This window comes from Podarcis vaucheri (genome assembly GCF_965113315.1).
Source record: "Podarcis vaucheri genome assembly, chromosome: 15".
Classification (NCBI taxonomy): Eukaryota; Metazoa; Chordata; class Lepidosauria; order Squamata; family Lacertidae; genus Podarcis; species Podarcis vaucheri.
This window is the reverse complement of record NC_138753.1, coordinates 6,033,243-6,055,814: the sequence shown is the minus strand read 5'-3', so window position 1 is coordinate 6,055,814 and position 22,572 is coordinate 6,033,243. Positions and strand designations below refer to the sequence as shown.

Sequence of the window (22,572 nt, the reverse complement as noted above, 5' to 3'; positions counted from 1 at the left end):
TTGGTGGTTTACAACTCCCATCATCCATTGACTAAGCTGGCTGGGCATCACGGGAGTTGTAGTCAAGCAACACCTGGAAGCCACAGATTAAAGAACTAAGGTTCTAAGGTTCAGTGAGTTAACACGGTCAAGCCTATTATAATAGAATTGTAGAGTTGGAAGGGACCCCGAGGGTCATCTAGTCCAACCCCCTGCAATGCAGGAATGTTTTGCCCAACATGGGGCTCAAGCCTGAGATTAAGAGTCTCATGCTCTACCAACTGAGCCATCCCAGCTTCTTGTATTGAACCTCATTTTGCCCAATGTGAACTGAGAGTGGCCCATATCTGACAACCAGTATTCTCTCACAGCTATGTATTGTGAAGAATATTCTGCCATGGTGAGCAAGGTATATTTCAGGTATCCATATCTACCTTTGCACTGAGGAAGAGGTAAGGGGGGCTCTTTTTCCCTTCCACCACCCGTCCTCTGATATCTCAGCAGACCAGGGGACTTAGGCTGTCTAGGTTATGAATGACCAGCTGACTTTAATCCCAGCTAGGGTGGCCGCTTGCACATTGCCAGAAAAGGACAAAAGAGAGCACACATCTCCATACATTTTGCATATGGAGGGCAGCACATTGGCTAGACCTGCTTGAAGTTTAAGCCCCACGGTAATGTGGAAGAAGTATGGAGAAACACATGTTGTACTGGTGGCAATGTTCAGTTTTGCCCTGAATCTCTATGGCATTATTTGAAGACTATCCCTATTTGAACCAATCCCTCTGTCTGCCTCTTCTGGTCTAAATAGTAGCTGTGCTTTTACAATAAGAAACTGATGGCGCTTTATCCACATTTCAACATTTTGTAACTTCTGGTAAATAACAGAGTGATGTATATACATTGCCTTGTGTTGTCCAAGCAGAAAGTTAAATATTCATATTGTCTCGGTTCTTCCTTTCGATGTCATTTTTTTAAAGCTTGCTATGAAATGTTACCTCTAGTGAGTTTTGCTTTTGCTTCCCAGAATTAGACTTGGTTTAGATACAGTAATTAAGCCAGGCATCATCATTGTCAAGATGACATAGAAGTCAACATGAGCTACCGTATGGTAATTGAAAGCCCGACTTGTTACTTTCTGGACTAGATTTTAGTTCTCCTGCATATAAAGACCTTAGAATCCTTAGAAAACTATAGGGTTTATTTGCTCAACACAAACTTAGAAGCAGAGGAGTTAATAGTAGACACAATGAAATTAATGGACCCAAGTCAGTTGTGTCCTTTATTTTCACTGGGGCTACTCTAAGCAGGACTATCATTGGATAGAACCCAGAGTCAGTTGCTCTAATTTCACACTTGGAAATATGTGGTGACCTGAACTGGTGAGTCAGTGAACATTGGCACCTTTGACTTGTGTCCCTTTGACGTGATTGCATCAGATTTTCAGGAACATGTTGCAGTTACGAGATGGAATGGAAAGCTGGCTCTCCAAGGGCGAAGTCTTCCTGACCACGAGTTTCAGGGCGTCTCACACCTGCTTCCGCCTATGTGGCAGTTCTCCTGGGGGAAATGTTGGGGACCCACTGGTGACTTAAGCTTTGACACCATTCTGAGTGCTCACAACCTGTATTCTTCAGATTACCATTCACCTAGGCATGCAGCACAGCAATAGCCAGCAATGGATATTGTTGGACTCCGATTCCCATCAGGCCCAGTCAGCATGGCCAACAGTCAGGGATGATGGGAGATGTAGTACAATGACACCTGGAGGGTACCACACTGGCTATCCCCTGATGTAGACTCTTCAATTTTCAGTTTTTGCTCAGAACTAGTGTTGCGCCAAATGTCCTCTGATATCAGCGTTTGCCTTCAGTATGAGCGCATTTGCTGCAGTTGAAGGAGCTGCTGAAACTGTTGAGTTCATCACTGCTTCTTTTAACCACACCTAATCTTAGATCCTATTGACATTGTTGCTTTAGACTTGGCAATGGGAATGACATTGGCATAGAGTCCCCAGAGCTAACAGGGCTCTGTGGCCAGGAAGGAAGATGGGGTGTCAAGGAGAACAGCACCAGAGTGACCCAAATATGTATTTGGGAAAGGGAAGCACTTTTTGGTGCTTGGGAAAGCTGGCACGAAATGAAGGAAGTCGCTTTGGCTTAGCCCCGTTGGAAACCTTCACCTGCCAAAGAACTTGTAGTTGCAAAGCCCACTTCCATGGCCCACTACAGAAGGTACACAGCCTGCAGAAGGCCCCAGGGTCAACCCCCAGCACCTCCTGGTACGGCAGGGAGAGAGCCCCCTTCCAGAAATGCTGGAGCCCCTGCCAGTCAGTGCAGACAATACTGAGCTAGGTGGATTGATAGTTCGACTCGGTATAAGTGCAAGTCCCTGTGTTTCGCTCTGGTGAAATCAAAAGCGGTTGTCTCAATCAATCATTTCCCCGCCCCAAACACTTTCTGTGAAACTGAATGTACGGTGATTTCAAGGAGCGGAAACCTGGCCCCATGTCGCTGCCCAAGACTCCTCATATTAAGTGGTAAGGTCATTGCGATAAGCACTTCCGTGTCTTAACACAACCTTTCGCGAGCCAGCCTGCATTACCTCTCGTTTACTTGAAAGGCCTTTGTAAGTGGAAACGTCAGCGTCCACGGCCCATGGGGAAACAAAAAGGAGGGTTCCCCCTCCCTCTCCTTAAGACCTGACTGTGTTGCCCTTTTCCTGAAGACAGAGAGGTTAAGTGGTGAAAGGAAGTACAAATAATTCCTTTTGCCGAGCGTATGACAGAGCAAAATGAGTAGAAACAGGGCAGGCTTCCGTTCTTCCATTGAGCCGAACTATCTCGGACAGGTGGAGCCTCTCTGGGGGCTCAGAAAACGCTGCCCCCCCTTGCTCTGTGCAGCCGTTTCATAAACAGACCCAACCAAGATGTAGTCATCAACTTGGGACTGTTTATGCAGATGTGAGAAATTTGCTGCGATCTTTACATCCCTTTGTGGCTCTGGGTGTGTCCATGTTCGTTGTATCTCGGTAGTAAACACTGGTCTGTCCCCTGTGTGGCTCTCAAACGCTGGGAGTAGTTCTGAGGGCAGGAGGGGGGGGGAATTAAAATAACTTTCAGATGCCTACAAACAACAATAACATGCTGAAATGGTTCTTTTTTGCTGCTCTCGCTTGGTCATCTGGAACTTCTTAAAAAAGATGGTGGTGGTTGGAGAGCGTTTGGGGAGGGGGGTTTCCATCAATGCGGAGAGGTCAGTTTTCAAAGCGGCGTGCGAGGGTTTAGCTGTGCGAGCCCTCCTGACGCTAATGGGAGTCAAACGGCTAAATCCCCGCGCTCCGCTTTGAAAATTTACTACTAAGCCTCTTGACTTCTCACTACATACTTTGATTGTAACAGTAATCCATGGTTAACATAATTTTCCCGACAATAATGTCAAACATACTTTTGAAGTCGGTGAATTATAGAAAGAAGTTACCTCTTCCGTAACTCTTTAAAGATGGCCCCATCAGGCTGATTTCACAGTAGGCCCTCGCCCCTGAGTTTATTCTCCAACACAAGAGAAGAATGTATTTGTTGCCGCTGTTTGGATCTTTGGCTGCAGGCTCTCTGGGCTTAAAAAACCCAACGCTACTCAGTTGCATGTTGCTCACACAGCCCCAGTCTTAACAGGGGTGCCTTTCACAAGGGTGTATGCCTTTTTGTACTAAATTTGGTCCTGACCTCACAAATGCTTTTTTAAAAAAATGACTTGCAGAATGTGGGTAGGCCTGCACATCTTGTAACTCCCCAGCCATGTGCATTAAATGCACTGCAGGCAGGGGGTCAGCTCACTAAACACTTCTTTATTATTTATTTGATAAACTCCCAGATAAGTTTATAACAGTTTTTTAAAAACGAGACCGTCCCCTGCCCACAGACTTACAATCTGAAGGACGCAACACAAAAGGAAAGGGGATTGGGAGGGAGGAGGGTGGAAAGCCAACTTTGAGCACTATTTCATAGATTAAAAAGATCTTACAGTGTGTTCTTTTTCAGAGTAGGGAGTGCCAAAGCAAGCTTTTTGCAGCTGCTTCTTCACTGGGTGATGGATGGAACCAAGCAGGTCTTCCCTTCATGAAGATGATATCCCTGAAAAGCAGATGGAGGAGCTTCCTAATAGCCCTGGGTCCCTTGGCGGATGAGGATGCTATCCCTGAGGATAGCAAGAGCCTTCCTTCTGCTCTCCAGTCGTAGAGCACCTAGCAGTTAGCGCTGGGTGTTCTTTCTGACACCGAGAGCAGAAGCAGGCTCCCTGCAGTTGCTCCCTCACTGGCCAATGGATGGGGCCAAGCTGATCTCTCCCTTGCCAAAATCTGCTTCCTGGGAACCTTGTCAGTTGATAGCCATGTGCAGTGAAGGTGATTATTGATCCAGGGCCACCAGGGCCAACTTAAGACGTTTTGCCGCTTGAGGCAAAACAGAAAATGGCACCCCCTGCTGCTGCTGCTCCCACCACTGCTGCCTCATGCCTTCCCCTCCTCCTTCTCCACCTGAGCTATCTAGAGGCAGCCCGGGGAAGCCCTGACATTCAATGTTGACTTAAATAATGAGATTGGTCCAAATGCGAGTGTGCATCAGGCCCTCCAGTCCCGTGGGTGGAGGCCAGTGTCTTTCCTTTTCCCTAGGAGCAAAGTTGTCGGGGAGGCTGCAAGCATCAGGAGCTCTGGCGGCCCGAAATGGGAAGCTTCAGTTTTGTGGGCAGCTTCTCAGTATGGTGAGTGAGCAGAACTGCATTTTGGCTCATCATCATCTTGGGCAGTGAATCAGGCTCATTCAAGCTAGCCAATGGACCCTCCTGGACAGGAAGGGCTATATGAGACTTCCTCTTTGGACTAAGACCATGTGTGATCCAAAAGGTCTTCCAGACTGTCTCCTGGGTTTGCCAGTCTCTGTAGACAGTAGTGAGTTAGATGGACCAATTGTCTGGCCCTCAATATAAGGCAGTTTTCATGTGCCCTGAGTAGCTTGCCTTGCCTTGCCCAAGCTAGCTTGCTGCCCTCAGGTGTGGTGGAGGATACTATCCCATGTGGAAGCAACGTTCAGTTGCCCCTCTGGTACAGAGTGGGGTGGTGCCAATTTGCCCTTCAGCCCCAGTGGCTGTTTGATGAGGGTGTGCTTTGCCTGGTTTTATTTCAATCTTCCCAGGTCATCATCCAATGTGAATGTCAGTGAACACACGCATTCATACACATATATCCTGGATTCTGGCAATTTTGAGTCAGTGGCCCTATTGAAACGACAGCTTACTAGATACCTATATATCCACCTCTATCTCTATTTAAGTTCAGCATGGTTCCACAACACTGAGTTTCTTCTGTGGGGGTAAGCAACACACCTGCAGTCGTCGAGAACCCACCATGTCAAAGATCTCTCTGCAGCACACAGAGATGTCTGTTTCGTAATTATACCCTGTCTGTGACTGTTCTCCTGGGAGGAATGTAATGAGAGGAAAAGGAAACCAGATCTCTGCATTGAGCTGCTGATAGAAAACCTGAAAAGATTAATAATTGAGCATCTATTGTCCCCTTGTGTCGGAGGGCAAGGAAGAGCTGCAGTGGATCACACGAGCAAGATGTGCTGCTTTTAGGGATTTGGGCTGCTTTGTCGTTTTTAATCGCTGCAGCACTGTGTGGTTCTGCTCCTGCAGGGATCAGGCCACAGTTGTTCAGCACCCTTTTAGCTGCTTTATGTACCACTGATGTGGCTTCTGTGCTTTCTTTTCATAAATCCAGATAAATAAATAAATACATTGGGGAAAAAAGATCCCAAAGATAAGAGCATCAGAAGAGCCTTGCTAGATCACATAATCTAATCCAAGATCCAGCAGCCTCTAATGCATGGCAGAAAGAGGAGGAACTGCATCGCTTAAAAAAGAGAGCAGAGGGGACAGATTTTGCATAGAATTTGCATATCCTGATTTGTAAGTACTGATAGGGATGTAGGAAACTGACTTACCCTGAGTCAGGCCACTGGTACTTCTAGCTTAGTGTTGGCCGGTGTCCACAGAGGACACTCCCAGACCTACCTATTGAACCTGGGACCTTCTGCATGTGGGCAGATGATCTGCCACCAAGCTAAGACCCTTTGCCAGATCTCTAAATCAGGCATAGGCAAACTCGGCCCTCTGTATGTTTTTTGAGACTACAATTCCCATCATCCCTTACCACTGGTCCTGTTAGCTAGGGATGATGGGAGTTGTAGTCCCAAAACATCTGGAGGGCCGAGTTTGCCTACGCCTGCTCTAAATACAAATCTCCAAAAATTTAAATAGCCATGCAATGCATCACAGCATAGGGGGGAAAGCTATGTTCAGGGGATCTCTGTGTCTGCTCGTTCTGCTCTCCAGGTGCTGTTAATGGTTCAGGGCCCCTCCTGCTGCTCTGCCTCCTTTTGGTTCTTTATTTTAAAACTGGACTTGGGCTGGGTAGCCCTTCCACGACAGGACTGTTCCTCCATAGAGTAGGAAACATGACCACCCTAGAAGAGAGCCTGCACAAGCCAAGGTAGCCACTCTGGGGTCCCACTCGCACCCCAGTCCTGGTGACTTTGACAAAGTGAATTCTGTTTGGCCCCCTCCCCCCAATAAAAAAAAAATGGTGTTGAATATCAAGCTTGCCTCCAAGCGCCTGAGTTGTTAAAAAGTATGCATTTCCCCAGGTCAGCCATGAGCCAGCAGGAAAAAACAAAGGCCTCATTCACACAAACAGCAGATGTGACATTAAAGCCGTTCCTGGACTGAATGCTAGTGACGGCCCTGCCCTGTCATCTTCAACTCTCTGAACTAAACTATTCACCCTCCTGGTTGTTGGCCTGGCTCAAGCAAATAGCAGATGAGGTGGCAAAAGTTCATTGCTGGCAGGGTGGGTGCGGGATCACATGGTTTGGATGCTACCCCATGAGCAGAAAAGGATCTGCATATAGAAAAGCAGCCCCTCAGTGATCTGAAGATGGCACAATAGAATTGCCATTGTCTATGATGTGTGCACTAATTTTTGTTTCTGTCCTGGTATCCTTTGCGATGGCACAGGTGTTTTGAGCATGGTAAAACCTCCGTAGCCCCACCTCCTTTGAATAGCCCCACCCATTCCTTGGCCATGTGTGGCCAAAGCTGCCTCAGCTTGTGTGTGTGTGTGTGTGGAAGGAAGGAAGGAAGGAAGGAAGGAAGGAAGGAAGGAAGGAAGGAAGTTACATATAGATAATGCAAAGCGGCTTCATAAAGTACATTTTAATTACTAATACCAAACTCAGGCACTGAGTTATTAGCAGCTTTGCATAGCCAAAATTATGCTTCTGGGAGACAAAAGGGAGAATAGCAGCATGTTTGAGGGAACCCAACTGCTTGCAGCCCAGTGTATACTGAGCATACTTAGTAACCACAGAATGCTGAATTGTGGGGGTAATGGAAAACAGGGGGAATGAGATGGAATGGAGTATCCCGAAGGTGGGTGTGCAGTTGGATGACTGGCTGGAGCAGAGAAATGGGACCATGCCACACTGTGACATCTTGTTGCTGGGTCTTCACTTGTCATTTGAAACTGGAACCACAATAATCACTAGCATGATCTGCAGTCCCCCCCCTTTTTTTTTGGCTATGGCAGAGAGGCTATTGGATTTGGAGGAGACAGGGCAGTACAGCAGCAATCAAAAGGAAAGAGGGAGGGAATGAGGGGTTATTTTGGCTGTGGCTATAAGCACACTTGAAATCAATGGGGGTTACTTTCAAGTCAGCTTGGCTCTGGGCTCTTGGTCTTTCAGTGTTACAACAGAGGAGATCAGCTGATGTGGAGAGCCTAGAACCAGTTGTGGCTAACATTAAGATTTGCAAGTAATTAACAACAACAACGCACGTAGTGTATGGATTTATAGAGGCGCCAACATCTATTTACGGTCCTATATGTGTCTCTTTCCCATTATTAACTAGTTTACAGCACCGTTATAAAAAATGGGAGTGGGCAGAAACTTCACACGTCAAAGTTACCCCTGAAGCAACATTTCCTTCATTCTTTTCCCACTCCCCCCCCCCCGACTTTTTCTTCACAATATGCAGACTCTAAAGCTGGTTCATTTATAAATTCTTTGTGCTTTTTAGTTCTAATTGACACAAGCGGGACCTGCACTTCGGCAAAACGTTGCAGTATTTTCTCATCCCCTGACAAGGGCCTTCCTCTGAGATACTGTAAGCTTTGAGGGTCCCTATGTGCCACCTCTGGCTTCTCATCAGATCGTATAAATCTTTCGCCTGTGTGCCGCCTCACAGCAACACCCCCAGTCCCCATATTTCCCTGTCTTTCTTTTCCAGTGGAGGCAACGTCTTGTTCACAGATGACAACAAAATGACAGGAATAAAACCAGTTACAAAAATACAGCTACCTGTAGTCAAAATTCATAGCAAAACAGCTCCATTAAAACATCCGTAATTGAAATATATAATAAACACTCCCATTAAAACCGCATCGTGGTTAAATTAGTTATACCACGTGAGGCCATTGGTCCGTTTAGCTCAGTACTGTTTACCCTGACGGACAGCAGCTCTCCCAAGGCTTTCAGGCAAAGAGCCTTTCACAGCTCTTCCTTGACATGCTGGGCATCGAACCCAAGAAGTTCTGCATGCCAAGCAGGTGCTCAACCCTTGAGCTACAGCATCTTTTATGATCTTAAAAGATCTGTGTCCCTTAAGAAGCAATGTCAAAAGGGACTCGAGGTTTACAGCCCATTCCCTCCCTGCAAGAAGACAGATTTTGAAGCCTCTACTCTTTCCTCAACAGGACAGGCGCTGACCGTACCGTAAGCTCACTTGACACTCATTTTAATGACCCAGGGAGAATCGGCTGGGAGCCAACTTCCCTCTTTTCCCACAGCCCCGCCATTCTCTAATCCCGATCTTTCCTCGTTCTGGCAACCCATTCATGTCCCCCGGTATTCCCACACACATTACGTCGCCCTGAATTCCGGACGTCCCCAGACAGCGGACAAATCCCCTGTCCCCCGAGGTGTCCTGATTAGAGGCAGGTTGGGGAGGCTCCTCGCGGCTGTATTCTTTCGGTTATAGATTTCACTTAACGGTGATAAAATATGGCTGTTTGGCAAAACAGCTGCTGCCGAGATGTAAATCATCTGCTCCCACCTGCCAAAAAGATCTCGGCCAACTTAATTGTCAAGGCAGCTTCAAATAAGTTGCATTAACGTCAAGGCGGCTTGATGGTTACGACTCCCTAGGCCAGGGGAGAAGCGCTGTGCTTTCGAGGGCGGCCTGCCCAGCACTGCCCGAGGAGGCGGTTTGTCACTGCGGCTTAGCTTGGCTCCTGCGTCTCCTAAAGTGGACAGTTTCTGAAAACTTTGCGGCGGGCACTGTATCGTTGACGGTGGCACTTGTCAAGGGGTGAGTCGGCTCTGGAGCTGTCAGGTTTACTTGAAGCTGTTTCGCCATGCTCCTTTGTCACTGCCAGCTGGAAGACACAAGCAGCTAGTTTGAACGGGAGCAGAGGAAGCTGCCATATACCAGACACCTTGGTCCATCTAGGTCAGCACTGTCTACTCTGACTGGCAGCAGCTCCCTAAGATTTCAGACTGGGAGTCTCCGAGAATTCAGTCAGAGGATGTTCCCAGCTGGACCTGAAGATGCCAGGGATTGAACCAGATACGTTCTACATGCAAAGCAGCAGTGGTAGACCTACATTTTGGGGGGCTCTGTAGCTTGAACTGTCATAGGGGCCCCTTCACAACCGGAAATGAGTTCTGGGTATTTGAGCCGTATGACTCAAATTGGGTCTACTAGACTCCAAAAAAATTAAGCAATGTGGCATAAAGTAACTCATACATCTTTTTGGCTTAGTTATTTAACTTAACATGCTGCAATTATTTTCTGCCTTATGCACATCACAATTGCAATTTTACTTTGTACTTGGTGACCAGGACCTAATATTTGTAGTTTGTATCGGTTCATGCTATTCTTGAAGTTAGTTATATTACATTTGAAAAGTTAACAGACATATTTTGTCCACCTAGCTCAGTACTGCACTGCCTATCCTGATTGACAGTGGCTCTCCAGGGTTTCAGACAGGGAGTCTCTCCCAGCCTCTCCCAGGGCTTCAGACAGGGGTCTCTCCCAATCCCTGAGGCCAGGGATCGAACCTGGGACCTTCTGCATGCAAAACAGGCGCTCTACCACTGAGCTGCAGTCCCTTCCCTCTTTGTCTGCTTGTGATGTCCAAACCAAATCTAAGTATTGGTTAATTTTTAAGTGTTAAAAGTGCTGGGCTTTACACTTAACCTGGAAATTAGTCTGTTTGGCCAGCATCTCCCATTAAAAGGATCAGTTAGCAGGTGATGGGAAAGCCTCTTATCTGCTTAGGTGTGTGGCATCTCTGTAACACTCAAAGTTGTCAGCTCCCTTTAACCATAGTACCTATACTGAACTGCAGGGATGAGGAGCAATATATCTTTGGACACCAGATGCCAAAAACTTGCAGTGACGAAGATCTGTTGCTTTCATGTCCTGCTTGTGGACTTTTCACAAGAATCTGCTTGGCCAAAGTGGGAAGCAGGGTCCTGCAGGAGACGGTCCATAGTTCTGATGCAGTGGGCACTGCTTGTATTTTCATGGAGGAGGCAAGAACACTTCTGAATCCTAGTTGTGGCAATGGCAGGAGGGAAGAGTGCTCTTGTTCTTGGGTCCTGCTTGTGGGTTTCCCAAAGGCATCTGATTCACCGCTGTGAAAACAGGATGCTGGACGAGGTGGGCCATTGGCCTGATCCAGCAGGCTTTCCTTATGGTTTCTTACACACCGTTCCCAAGATGTCTCACACCTAGGCTCAGCCTGAGCTACAGAACTATGCCATGCATCTTCTGAACATTATTTTGACCCTCTCTCATTCCTTTCCCCTTTCTCTTTTTTACGCAGTGGTTCCTCTGGGAAGTCCAGGACCGATCACACGGCACGAATCTTACGACAGCTTAGCATCCGACCACAGTGGGCAAGAAGATGAAGAGTGGCTTTCTCAGGTATAGATGTTGCCGGGGGTGTGCATGGTCCCAGGGCAAGGGCAAGGGGCCTGTGGCCCTCCAGTCGCTGTCAGATTTCATTTCCCATCAGCCCCAGCCACATAGGCAAAAGTCAGAGACGATGGGAGTTGGAGTCCGGCAACCTCAGGAGGGCCACAGGTTTCCCACCCGTTCTTTAGGTTGGCTACATTGCTGGGATGTTTGTGTGATTAAAGTTGAGCCCGGATTGGACCTGTCTGTCGGGTCCTCAGTGAAGTTTGATATCAGATGGGTGCTCATTGGAGGAACACCCACCATGTTGCTTTTTGCCACACAATCACAGAATGCCCTCTGCATTGCAGAGCTGGTGGATCAGGATCTTTGGGTGGAGCTCTAGGGGATTTGGACGAGAACCACAAGTAGTGTGTATCCTGCAGAAAAGTGTGCATAATAATGCATACATTTCTGAAAATAACGTTTAAAATGACACTGTTTTAGGAGACATTTCTTTGCAAAAAATGTGTGTATTAGGCCAGCTTGCATACAATCATGTGTATATTAGAATAAATTCGTGCAAATGAATTTTCATGAGGAATATCTCAAACTAATGCAGAAATGTGAGGAACTGAAGACTGGAAAAATCAGAAATCAAAAAGCAGGTTTGCCCATCCCTAGGCTGTGTTGATTTAACTACAGGTATCCAACACCTAGGAGCTAATAGCAACAGAGTGAAAATCCCCAAGCAAAGGTTCAAAGCAGCAAAACGGAGCTCACGTGCCTGGTTGTACTCCAGTGGGTCCTGTTCATTGCCTTCTGGTGACTGCCAGTGTTTGCCACTTTTCAGACATTCACCGAATTCCTCAAGCATGCATGCGAGTGCTGATGGCCAACAAATTCCGGACACCCACTGGAACATGACTTATATTGTAAAGCAAAAACACACACACACACACAAACCCAGCAGAAGTCTTTTTGGGGCTGTTCAAGGGGTAATCAGGAGTACTTTGGTTATTTTTGTTAAGAGCGATCTCGGAGCACAAAAGGCGCGCACGATCCCTGAGCCAGCCACTTTAGATTAGAAGCCCCGCCGTGCGTGTGTCTTTTTCCAGACGAAAGTGTTGCCATTCGCAGTAACAGCATGCAGTGGAGAAACCCTGCCCTGCGCTTCCACTTCTCAATTAGAAGAGTGGGTAATGCGTGCTGTCATTGGGAAGTACATACAATATGTTTGTCCTGCGCTCGGCGGGGGAGTGAATGGGAACATCTGGCTTGTACCCTTGGTGAAATTGCAGAGGCATCTGTTTACCTCTCGGGCTCTGCGGCGCTGATGGTTTCGAGCTTAAAATATACAGAATGCTTTAGTCGTGGCCTAATTTACATAGCGGCGCAAACGAGCTGCCTGCATCAGGCAGACAGCCTGAGCTACCCCCACGAGAAGGGGAAATGCGGATTGAGAACGGAGCAGCCTGTGTGCTCATCTTCCTAGGCTGGGAAAGAATCGCCCAACAGCAAGACTGTGATAAAGGCGGGGGGGGGGGAATACTTGTTATAACAATCACAAGTCACCTGGAGCACTGAAATTTGAGCATCAGTAGAGACAATGCAGCAACCCAGGAACCGTATCTCTACAAATACGAAGCCAGCGTTGTGGGAAATGAAAATGACTTTGGAAGGCCACATTCTGTGTCGATTTAGATTTGGGGGCCTCGTCTTTCTGCCTCCCCCAAGCAAAGCATCTTTATTCTTCTATGATGTTGGAACCTGTAGTCTTTAGAAGATTCCTTTTACCTTTTTTGCGTGCAAGATTGTTAAACCCTTTTTTTTGCTCTCCACTTCACTTTGGTCTCCGAATCTGATGTTGCTGCTTTTCTGTCATGGGGTTGTTTTTTGTGTGACGGTGGCATTATTTTAACTTCACTTTATAATTTATTTCTTTATTGAACAATTTCTCTGTTTTTAATGCTGCCCTTCATCATTGATTTTGTGGCAGTTTGTTTCCAACAGTCCAGAACGTAATAAAATACCGTTGATGCTGTAAAGCTCAAAAAAAAAAAAAAAAAACCCCAGTAAAGTAATAAAGCAGTAGAAAAAAAGCAGTGCATGGAAGTGCTTAGAAATACCTTTAAAAGACGTGGAGAATTAAATAAATAAATAAAGTTTCACCTGGCCTCTGAAGTAAAGGCAATTCCCCATTTATGTGAAGGTTACCTTCTGAGGCACTGCGTATTTAAGTAAAATCATGGATATTGGGAACACAATTGAAAAAGCCTGCAAACACCCCCTAAACCTCCTTGCTTAAACTCCAGCTCTCCACAGGCCTCAAAGATTGGCGCAAGGGCTCCTGGGATTGCACTTGCAAAGGCTCATGGGATTGGCAGATGCAGCTTTCGCACCATTTTTGCTGTTTTGCATTCTTTTAGGGCTGCTTTTGCCCCTCTTTGTGCCTCTTCCGGGTTCACGGTGGTGCATGCAGTCGTGGTTGTGCGTCCCTTGAACACATGTAATTGAGGAGTTGCCTCTATAACAAAATTGTCTCTAGGCAGGTTTCCCTAAGGAAGGACTTCCACAGATGGGGTGGATCAGCATAAAATGCCCCCCTCCCTGGGCAGGGGTATGTTGGAAAGAGTTTGGGCAGATGACTGCTGCATGTGGTCAAGTTCATAGGAGAGCAAGTAATCCCTTTAGGGCAGCCTCCCTGAACTTCTGATTGGGCATTGCCCACAGCGAGCTTCACTGATCGTTGCAGTGTATCCTTAATAATAATTATTATATGACTCTAAGATTATTGTATGATCTGAGAAGGTTGTATAATCTTAGAAGGGGACGCTGTTGTGAGGGGCATGGCTGTGACTGTCTTGAAGTGACCGTTCACTTCTGAATTTGACACTACACTATTGAAGGGAGTGGGGTGTTTTCCTTTTTAGATGAAAGCAGATGATGGAACTAGATGGTATGTCAGATGCAAGGCAGCTGCTGAAAACAGCACCCCCCTGTTCTCCCTGAGTACATAGAGGATCCACTGAGCTCCTTTGGCTGTTGCATCACAAGACTATGTCAGACTGTTAAGAAATCTGCCCTGCAGGAGCACTCAACACAGGGCTGCCATTTTATTGCAATTCTTTTCAGAGATCTTTAGGACCCTCTGAACCCAGCAATTCAGTTATTGCATGGAGCAGGTGGGGGATATAGACAGAACCTCCTGATAAAGAGGTTACAGGACTTACTTGCATCACAGCCATTAAGCACTGCTTTAACCCTGTTTGGATTCTCCCCTTCTAGGTTGAAATTGTGACTCACACCGGACCTCACCGGCGCCTGTGGATGGGCCCGCAGTTCCAGTTCAAGACCATCCACCCCTCAGGCCAAACCACAGTCATCTCATCCAGCTCTTCAGTGCTTCAGTCACACGGCCCTAACGATACCCCACAGCCTCTCCTGGACTTTGATACGGATGACCTGGATCTCAACAGTCTCAGGTGAGAGAGAGAAAGAGAGACGAAAACACTATTCATTTTGCATTTCCTTGGTTGTTATCCCTCTGGCCATACACAACCAGCTGCTTACTGACAAAAGTGAGTCTCTCGCATAAAATGTGGGCCGAATCCCATCAAGCCAGTCTGCTGAGGGCTGTGTTGGCAATGGGTCTTGTAACTGGCCCCAATTACCGAGTGAGGGGCAAAGTCCCCTCCATCTGGGCACAGCAGCTGAGCACAGTTGCTCAGTCACTTCCATGCAGTGGTGGCTCATGTTCCATAACAATCATAATCAAAATAAAAATAATACTTTTATTTATATGCCACCCATCTGACTGTGTTGCCACAGTCACTCTGGGCGGCTCCCAACAAAATGTTAAAAACACTATAAAACATCAACCATTAAAAACGTCCCTGTGCAGGATTGCCTTCTCGTATCTTCTAAAAGTCATATAATTGTTTATCTGTTTGACATCTGATGGGAGGGTGTTCCACAGGGTGGGTGCCACAGCCAAGACGGCCCTCTCCCTGGTTCCCAGTAACTTCACTTCTCACAATGAGGGAACCGGCAGAAGGCGCTCAAAGCTGGACCTCAGTGTCCGGGCTGAACAATGAGGGCAGAGATGTTCCTTCAGGTCTACTAGCAAGATGCAGGGAGCCCAACAATGGAGCCAGAGCCAATGATTGGCTGAGCCAGAGCCAATGACAGGAAGAGGCAACTAATTCTAGTTTTACCCCATGATCTTTTCTGATGAGTTCTACAAGGGGCAACAATGAGACTGAGGAAACTGACGGTCAGTGCCACCTGCTTGACTGGTTCTAAGTAAGGGGGCAGGCAGATGGCGGCTGGCTGAGGGCAGACTGAGCTTGGTGGGGCCCAGTGCCATTTCCCCCAAATGGACCAGCCTCCGCTGCTCTGGTACTCAAGCTGAACCGAGGAATGCCTTGAATAACCTTCTCGTGTATAAAACATGTAGTTTTTCATTATTTTGTTATTACCGGGCACAGCTAAATCATATGGTAGAAATATGCTCCTTTGCCAGCAGCGATAACATCCCGGGATAACAAAGCAGAAGCGAATGCCGGTTCACGGCTTCTGTTCTTTCTTAGAGTGACTCATAACCTGAGTGGAGGAGAACATCGCTTATTTAACCTCACTTGTACTCTCTGGTTTTCTCTACCCCATTCTAATGCATTTGGATTGATATGGATATATAAAATCGTAAAAGCAGGGGAGGCAGATCTGTTGAGAGTGTGCTGAAGGCAGACTTGGGCAGTAGCAGGAGGCGGACAGTTCAACTGAACCACTAGCACAATCCAGTGGGAACATCTGCACAAAACAGAGAAAGGTCCCCCCCTCTCATAATACTAGGACTCTGGGGCACCCAAGGAAGCTAGGTGGGATCAGGACAGACAGAAGCCAGCCCCTTTTCGCATAGCATGTAGGAATTAGTTCCCATTAAGAGGCAGTGATGGCTACCAACGTGGATGATCTTAAAAGAGGATTAGACTAATTCATCGAGGACAAGGCTACCAGCCATGATGGCTATGTTCTGCCCCCACTGTCAGACAGTATGCCTCTGAATGCCAGTGGCTGGGAATCACAAGTGGGGAGAGTGCCGTTGCACTCAGTTCCTATGTTCAGGCTTCCCGTTAAGGTATCTGGTTGGCCACTAAGAACAGGCTGCTGGATTAGAATGGCCACTGGCCTGATCCTGCAGATGCTTCTTACGTTCTTATATTCCAGAGAATGGGAACTACACCAGAATAGGAGCCAGGCAGTTTCAATGCATTTTGGAAAAGCTTTTACAGAAGGACTTCCTAATGGATTGTTCCGCAGGATAATTAGTCTGTGAATGGTTCCCTATTTCTTTCTTTGTTACATTCATACCCCACCTTCCCTCCCATTTCAAGCCCTCCCCTTTCTCCTCACAACAACCCTGTGAGGTAGCTGAAGATGAAAGACAGAGACAGACAGACAGAGAATGAATGAATGAAAGAAAGAAAGATGTCCAGGCTCATCCAATTAACTTTGTGACCTCCCCAGTCCTAGTTCCTCAAGGGCTGAGGAATCTGATGGCCTCCCAAGGTTGTTGAACTCCAATTCACTTCTGCTCCAACCAGCATGGCCTGGGGTCAGAGATTATGAGGACTATATTCCAACAACACTTGGAGGCCACAGGTTCCCCACCCCTGCTCTAACCACAGCACCACAGTGGCTCTCCATAGGGTGTTTCTGTCCTGAGCATGAAAGCATCTTGAGCCTTCCCAGGTTGTACAAGCAGGCTTTCTGAGGAAAAGGTGCCTCTGTGTATGAGCCAAGCTCTGCTGAGGCACCACAGCTGTCTTCTGGGGTTACACAGTCCAGCTCTTTCTGGTAATGGGTGCAACCACAGTCAATCAGCACTTCTCTCTTTCTGACTTGATGCACTTTTCTGACTTGCTACCCTTTCTGCATCGCTATCCTTTTTTCCTCAATGAACCGGCATTTACATCTAGCCACCTGTTGCACTTTGCATTGCAGGATCCAGCCTGTTCGCTCTGAACCCGTTAGCATGCCAGGGTCGTCACGTCCAACTTCTGATCGCCGAGGAATTTCTACAGCGGCCGATGCTACCTCAGGTAGGGAACGTTCCTATGAATGGACATGCATGGTCTTCTCAAGGGTGCCTGTTATCAGTTGTGCGCTGAATTACTGCTCCTCAACCTTTCGTGGCTGTAGAGTGAACTTGGAAGAGTTGTTTCCCGCCCTCCGGGTGATAGTCTTGTGAAAGACAAGAAGCTTTGCTTTCACTGATGAATGAAGGTGTATGGTAGTGCAGGGAGGAAGGTGAGACTGAGGGAGATGCTAGGAGCCATGTTTGTGACCATGTGACTGGAGGACAGCGCCCAATTGGTGGGCAGGACTCTCTGGGACGTCTTGACGGAATGTAGGAGCTGTGGCCGCCACTACAACTTTCAGGGCAGAATTAGCTGGGTCTGTTTCCCCCTTCCTGGGTCAGTAGTAGTTGTCATCTTTTGGAAGCAGAATGAAAGCGGGGGTGGTTGTGATCAGTCAGCCATGGCCTGATCAACACCTGATTGACTTAAATACAGAGCTTGGTTGGAAAAGAGCAATGTCATCTCCTTACGTCTTATTTCATTTGATCTCTAAATCAGATGATGTTAGACTGCCACTCCCATTGTCCCTGAACATGGGCTATGCTGGCTGGGTATGATCGGTGTTGTAGTTCAGCAGCATCTGGAGAGCTACACATTAGGCACCCGTGCTATAAAGTTACTTCTACAAGATAGGGAGAATGGATGGAATAGACAACATTTTGCCTCTCCTTTTTGTGTGTGTGTGTTTCCCCCTATCATTCTGAGACAGGGTCTCTCCAGCCATCCATTCCTATTGTGCATTCACAATGATTTGTGCTTGTGGCAGTTTCAGGCTGGTTATATGCCGTCTCACCTTCAGTGTTGTTTGCACCTGCAAACGTTTCAAGGCAGACATCCTGTTCCGTTTCCAATCAGTGCATGACCTGTCACTTCCTGCTGAAATCCTGCAACTTTTTATACTGAAAATGCTTGGGGGTGTTGTTGTTTCTGGGGTGTCCTGCTTTTGTTGCAATAGGACAATAACATTGTGGCAGCATCGTGGAAAAAATAAAGCAGAGTGATGTTTGGATGGTCCAGGATAAATCCACCACTCATGTACTATTAATGTCTTAATGGCATGCTGCAGAATACACCCCCAAACAAACCACCAGTCTGGAGGGGCCCTTAGCCAGAAACCAGTTGTTAACAATTTGAGCACAATGCCTATAGTTGTATGAAGCAGAGAAAAGATAATGTGCATTTAAAACTGAGCTGTTGACCTCCTCCCATAGTAAATGCTGTGTTCTGTTCCCTCCCCTTTTTAATTTCTTAACCTGATCCTAGCAACTCTTCCGTGGCTCAGTGCTTTGGTTGCTCTTAATGTCTTCCATGGTGTTATAAGCAAGATGCTCTCTGCCTGAATTTGGTCCCACTCTGCCCAGGTTCAGTGCATGAGAGAGCTTGTGGGGTAGGTCAGCCCCGGACCAGCTTCCATGATTCGTGGCAGTGCCTTTACCATATTCGTCCAGAGAGAAGGACAGCACAGCCTTACATTTTAATTCAGCTGTATAGCTTTCGAAGGGTTCAGCACCGCCGGATTTTCTCCAGCAAAATCTCTCACAAGTGGAGTTATTAAACACACAGCATTAGCAAAAACACTTGGGGCTTGAGGAGGATTTTAATCTTTAGTGATTCGGAAATCCCTGGAGACTGCTGATTGGATTGAGGTTTAAACTGTCAAAGGAAACTGAAACACATAGAGAAAATTGATTTGTGAAAGTTGTTTAAAGGGGAGTGGAGGGGGGGCTCCCAATCCCCCCTCCTCTCCTCTCTCTCTCTCTTTCCTTTCTATAGAAGCAAAGTTTTAATCCAGGCATCACACAAGCTGCCAAGTGTATTTATTGAAATGTTTTAATAATTACTTTTCAGTCTAGTGTTTTGATTCGTGAATGGCCTAACCGTCTGGGCAGCTGCTCTAAGCTTGCAGCTCATGGGATAAGGTGCGAGTTACACAATGGACATTGGTGTCGTTGTAGTTCAGGGAGGAGGGACATCAGGCCCAGAGTCTGAATGCAGCCTCCCCGGATTTGGCCCTCGAGGCTCCCTCCAGGCCACACTCCTCACTGCCCCTTCTTGACAACCTTCTTCAGTCAGAACATAAGAAGAGCTCTGCAGCTGGATCAGGCCAAAGGGGGCCCATCTAGCCCAGCATCCTGTCCTCACAGTGACCAGCCCGGTGGCCCCATGGGAAGCCCACAAGCAGAACCCGAGCAGAAGAGCAATCTCTGCTACTGTAGTTTCTTGCTACTGGCATTCAGTCCTTTACCGCCACCGCCAGTTGCAATTTTCAAATGATTTATGTGCAGAAATGCCACTATTCCCTTGAGGATCTCTTGCACCACTTTCAAGCCTAACTGGCTTCCCTTATTGTTGGAATATGCTTCATTTTAAGGTGCCTGAATTCCCCACCCCTTAAAAAAAAAAAAACCAACATAGGATGAAATTTGACATCCAAGACCCATGCTGCAAAGCTGGATCTGCACATGCAACAAAAGGAAGGGAAAACTCACCAAGACCCAGAGGTGTACCTTGGCTCTCTTACGCCCCTGGCAGGAGCTGTATTGACAGCATCCCTTGCACCCTTGGCAGTCACCAGCTCCCTCCATCTTTCTTCACAATATTTGTGCCCCACCCCCAGACTGCGTCATTGGCAGGCGCCAACTGGGCTGACTCTCAGGTGTGTCCCAGCCAAGAACCCTTTGGTATAATCTTCTGATGCAGAGCTGGGGCACCGGTGGCCTTCTGGATATGGTTGGACTCCGACACCCAGCCAGCATTGCCAGTGGTCATGGATGACGGGCGTTGGAATCCAATGACATCTGGAAGGCCAGTGCTCCAAGAAGTAACATTCCCTTCTGTGTGGGAGAGATGGCAGAACACCTCTATTCAGAAGAGGCAGTTCCCTCTGAGTTAGGACAATGTTCTTCGGAGCAGTGGGTTCAAAACCTGCGGTCCTCCAGCCCCAGCCAGCATGACCAGTGCTCAGGGATGGCGGAAGCTGCAGTCCAGCCATGTCCGGAAGGCCACACATTCCCCAGTTTTTTGAAATACAAGGAACTGAAATAATTGCATGATGTGTTTCTGTTTAGCCTGCATTCCCCCTTCCCCAGTTCAATGTCATGCCTAGGGGTTTTTTTGGGGGGGTGGGGTGGCCAAGATGCCGTGGGAGAAGAGTTCTTCCTCATCCTCTCTGTTGCAGATGATCATTCACTCACCCAAAGCACTGTGGGTCAGGGGTAGAACATCTGCTTTGCTTGCAGAATGACCCGGTTTCAATCCCCACATCTCCAGGACCCGTGCTTGAAACCCTGGAGAGTCACTGCCGGTCATTAGGGCCTGACTCAGTATAAGGCAGCTTCCTATGGTTCCCCCCACCAACCCTTGATGCTTACTAAAAGGCAGCAAATTGGTCAAGCAGAGCTTTGAATAGAAGCTTCTTGATTGCAAATGGCATTCCTCCACTGTGTAACGCCGTGTTCTACTGTAAATATTCCAACTTCCTGCTGAGATTGCCAAAATGGCACTGTGTTCTTCGCAATGACCAATTTATTGGAAAATGCGCTGTGTCCCCTCCACACACGCTTCTTTATTCTATTTGTAAAGGTTTGTGGAGGGTTAATAGGTCATAAATTTTTACTACCCATCCCAAACCAGGAAGTGATTCTTCTCTTATGGCCCGTTGCGTCCTGAGTCTCTTGCGCTCTTCTAAAGATGCTTATCTGGCTCTTTGATTGCCTGTTGCTTGGAGATACGGCTCAAGTGGCGCCTTCCCTTATCAAGGCCCATCGCTTGGTCTTCCCATCAGAAAGTTGCAAGTGTGTGTTTTTCATCTTTAATTGATCTTACAGCACATTTTATAGCCTTCGCTTTTCCCTCTCTCCCCCCTCCCACCAGCATGGAGGACAGTTCTTTCCTTTGTGTGAGATGTGATGGTGGCATAACTGATTCCAGGGGGATAGTTAAGAGGGGTTTTTTAATTAAAAAAATTAAAAAGGAGCTGCTGAATTATGAATATGGATATACATGTAGAGCAGCTCCTGCACTGGAACACTGATGGGGAATTGGACAAATGAGCCAAGGCAATGCTTCACAAACATCTGGCAGCGCTCTTGCATCCTGGCCCCAAACCTTAAACATTTTTATTTTCAAAGTATGTAAGATGAAACACAACCCGCCTGCAGACGAACCCCTTTCCCAGAAGGTCACTGTTCTGGGCATAGGAGCTGGTTCCAGGTCTGAAATGGACTTATCAGCCCCACCCCAGCTATGTCAAGGACTTGACTATCGCTTACCCAATCATGGGCAGGAGTGGACAGCTGGATTCTGGAGCTGCCATTTAAATTTCCCATGATGCCTTACAGCAGAGCTTTCCAAACTGTGTGCTGGGACACATTAGTGTGTCGGCTGCAGTGTAGGTGTATCGTGTGAACTCTCTCTGCACTACTCCCAGGGCTGGAAAGGGGTTAGATTAACCTCTGGTTTGCCAGTAAAACTGAATGACTGTGTCGTGAAATGATGCATGTCTAAAATGTGTGTCACCGACATGAAAAGTTTGGAAAGCTCTGCCTTACAGTGACACTACATAGAGAGTATTAGGGGAAATTAACATTGTGGCTTCTACAGCCTGCCACTTTCTTTAAAAACAGGAGAGGGGAACCAGGCAGGGCATATACCGGCAGCACTACCCAACTAGGTTTCACTCAGAGCTGACCTGTTGAAGTTAATGGTCCTAACTTATCCATGCTCATTAAATTCAGCGGGTCTACTGTGCATCAAAACTTGTTGAATGGCACTCTGTTGCCCCAGCAGCTGGGCAGGTGTGACTTGAAACAAGCAGAAGCAGAGCAAGAAATGAAGTAGTGCATGGGTGGGGGAACCTCAGCTACAGGGGGTGAATGCGGCCCTCCAAGTCTCTCTATCTGGCCCTCAGGGCACCCTCCAGGCCACGTACCCTTCCCAGCCATGCCTTCTCTCAGAGGTGAAGAGAGGTTGTTCCTCTCAAATCCTGCTTGTGGGCTTCCTATAGGCAACTGGTTGGCCATTCTGAAAATAGGGTGCTGGACTCCCTTTTGGCCTGATCCAGAAGGGCTCTTCTAGGCTGACAAATACCTATATTGGTTGTACCTGTCAAGCCTGGTGCCTGTCTTTGCCACAGGATCTGACTCCAACATAGGTAGGAGATGGCCAAATGGGCCTGAGACAAGGAGAAGTGACCACAGATAGGCTGGAGGTCATATGTGGGATCAGGCAGGGCAAGGCAAGGCACAGCCACAAAGCCTGCTTGGCTCCTCCATGTGAGAAGTCACTCAGCCTGAAGAACTGGCTTGGCTGGAAAGTTTGTCTAGAAACCTGTCACCCCTCGATTGGTTTTTGATCTCTTGTTTTGCACACAAAAGGTCCCAGGTTCAGTTCCTAGGCTCTGCAGGTCAGGTTTCTCCTGCGTGAGACCATGTAGA

General features: G+C 47.4%; 1 protein-coding gene across 6 annotated transcripts in view; it reads left to right on the top strand.

Annotated features, from left to right (window-relative positions):
- Positions 1 to 22,572, top strand: part of BCAS3 (BCAS3 microtubule associated cell migration factor) — a 466,426-nt gene that overhangs the window by 227,933 nt on the left and 215,921 nt on the right. For all 6 annotated transcript variants that reach the window (XM_082200800.1, XM_082200797.1, XM_082200799.1 and 3 more), the window contains 3 exons: positions 10,924 to 11,024; positions 14,283 to 14,479; positions 17,001 to 17,098. In XM_082200800.1, coding sequence (XP_082056926.1) covers positions 10,924 to 11,024; positions 14,283 to 14,479; positions 17,001 to 17,098 — 396 coding nt within the window. The remainder of the gene's footprint in view (positions 1 to 10,923; positions 11,025 to 14,282; positions 14,480 to 17,000; positions 17,099 to 22,572) is intronic.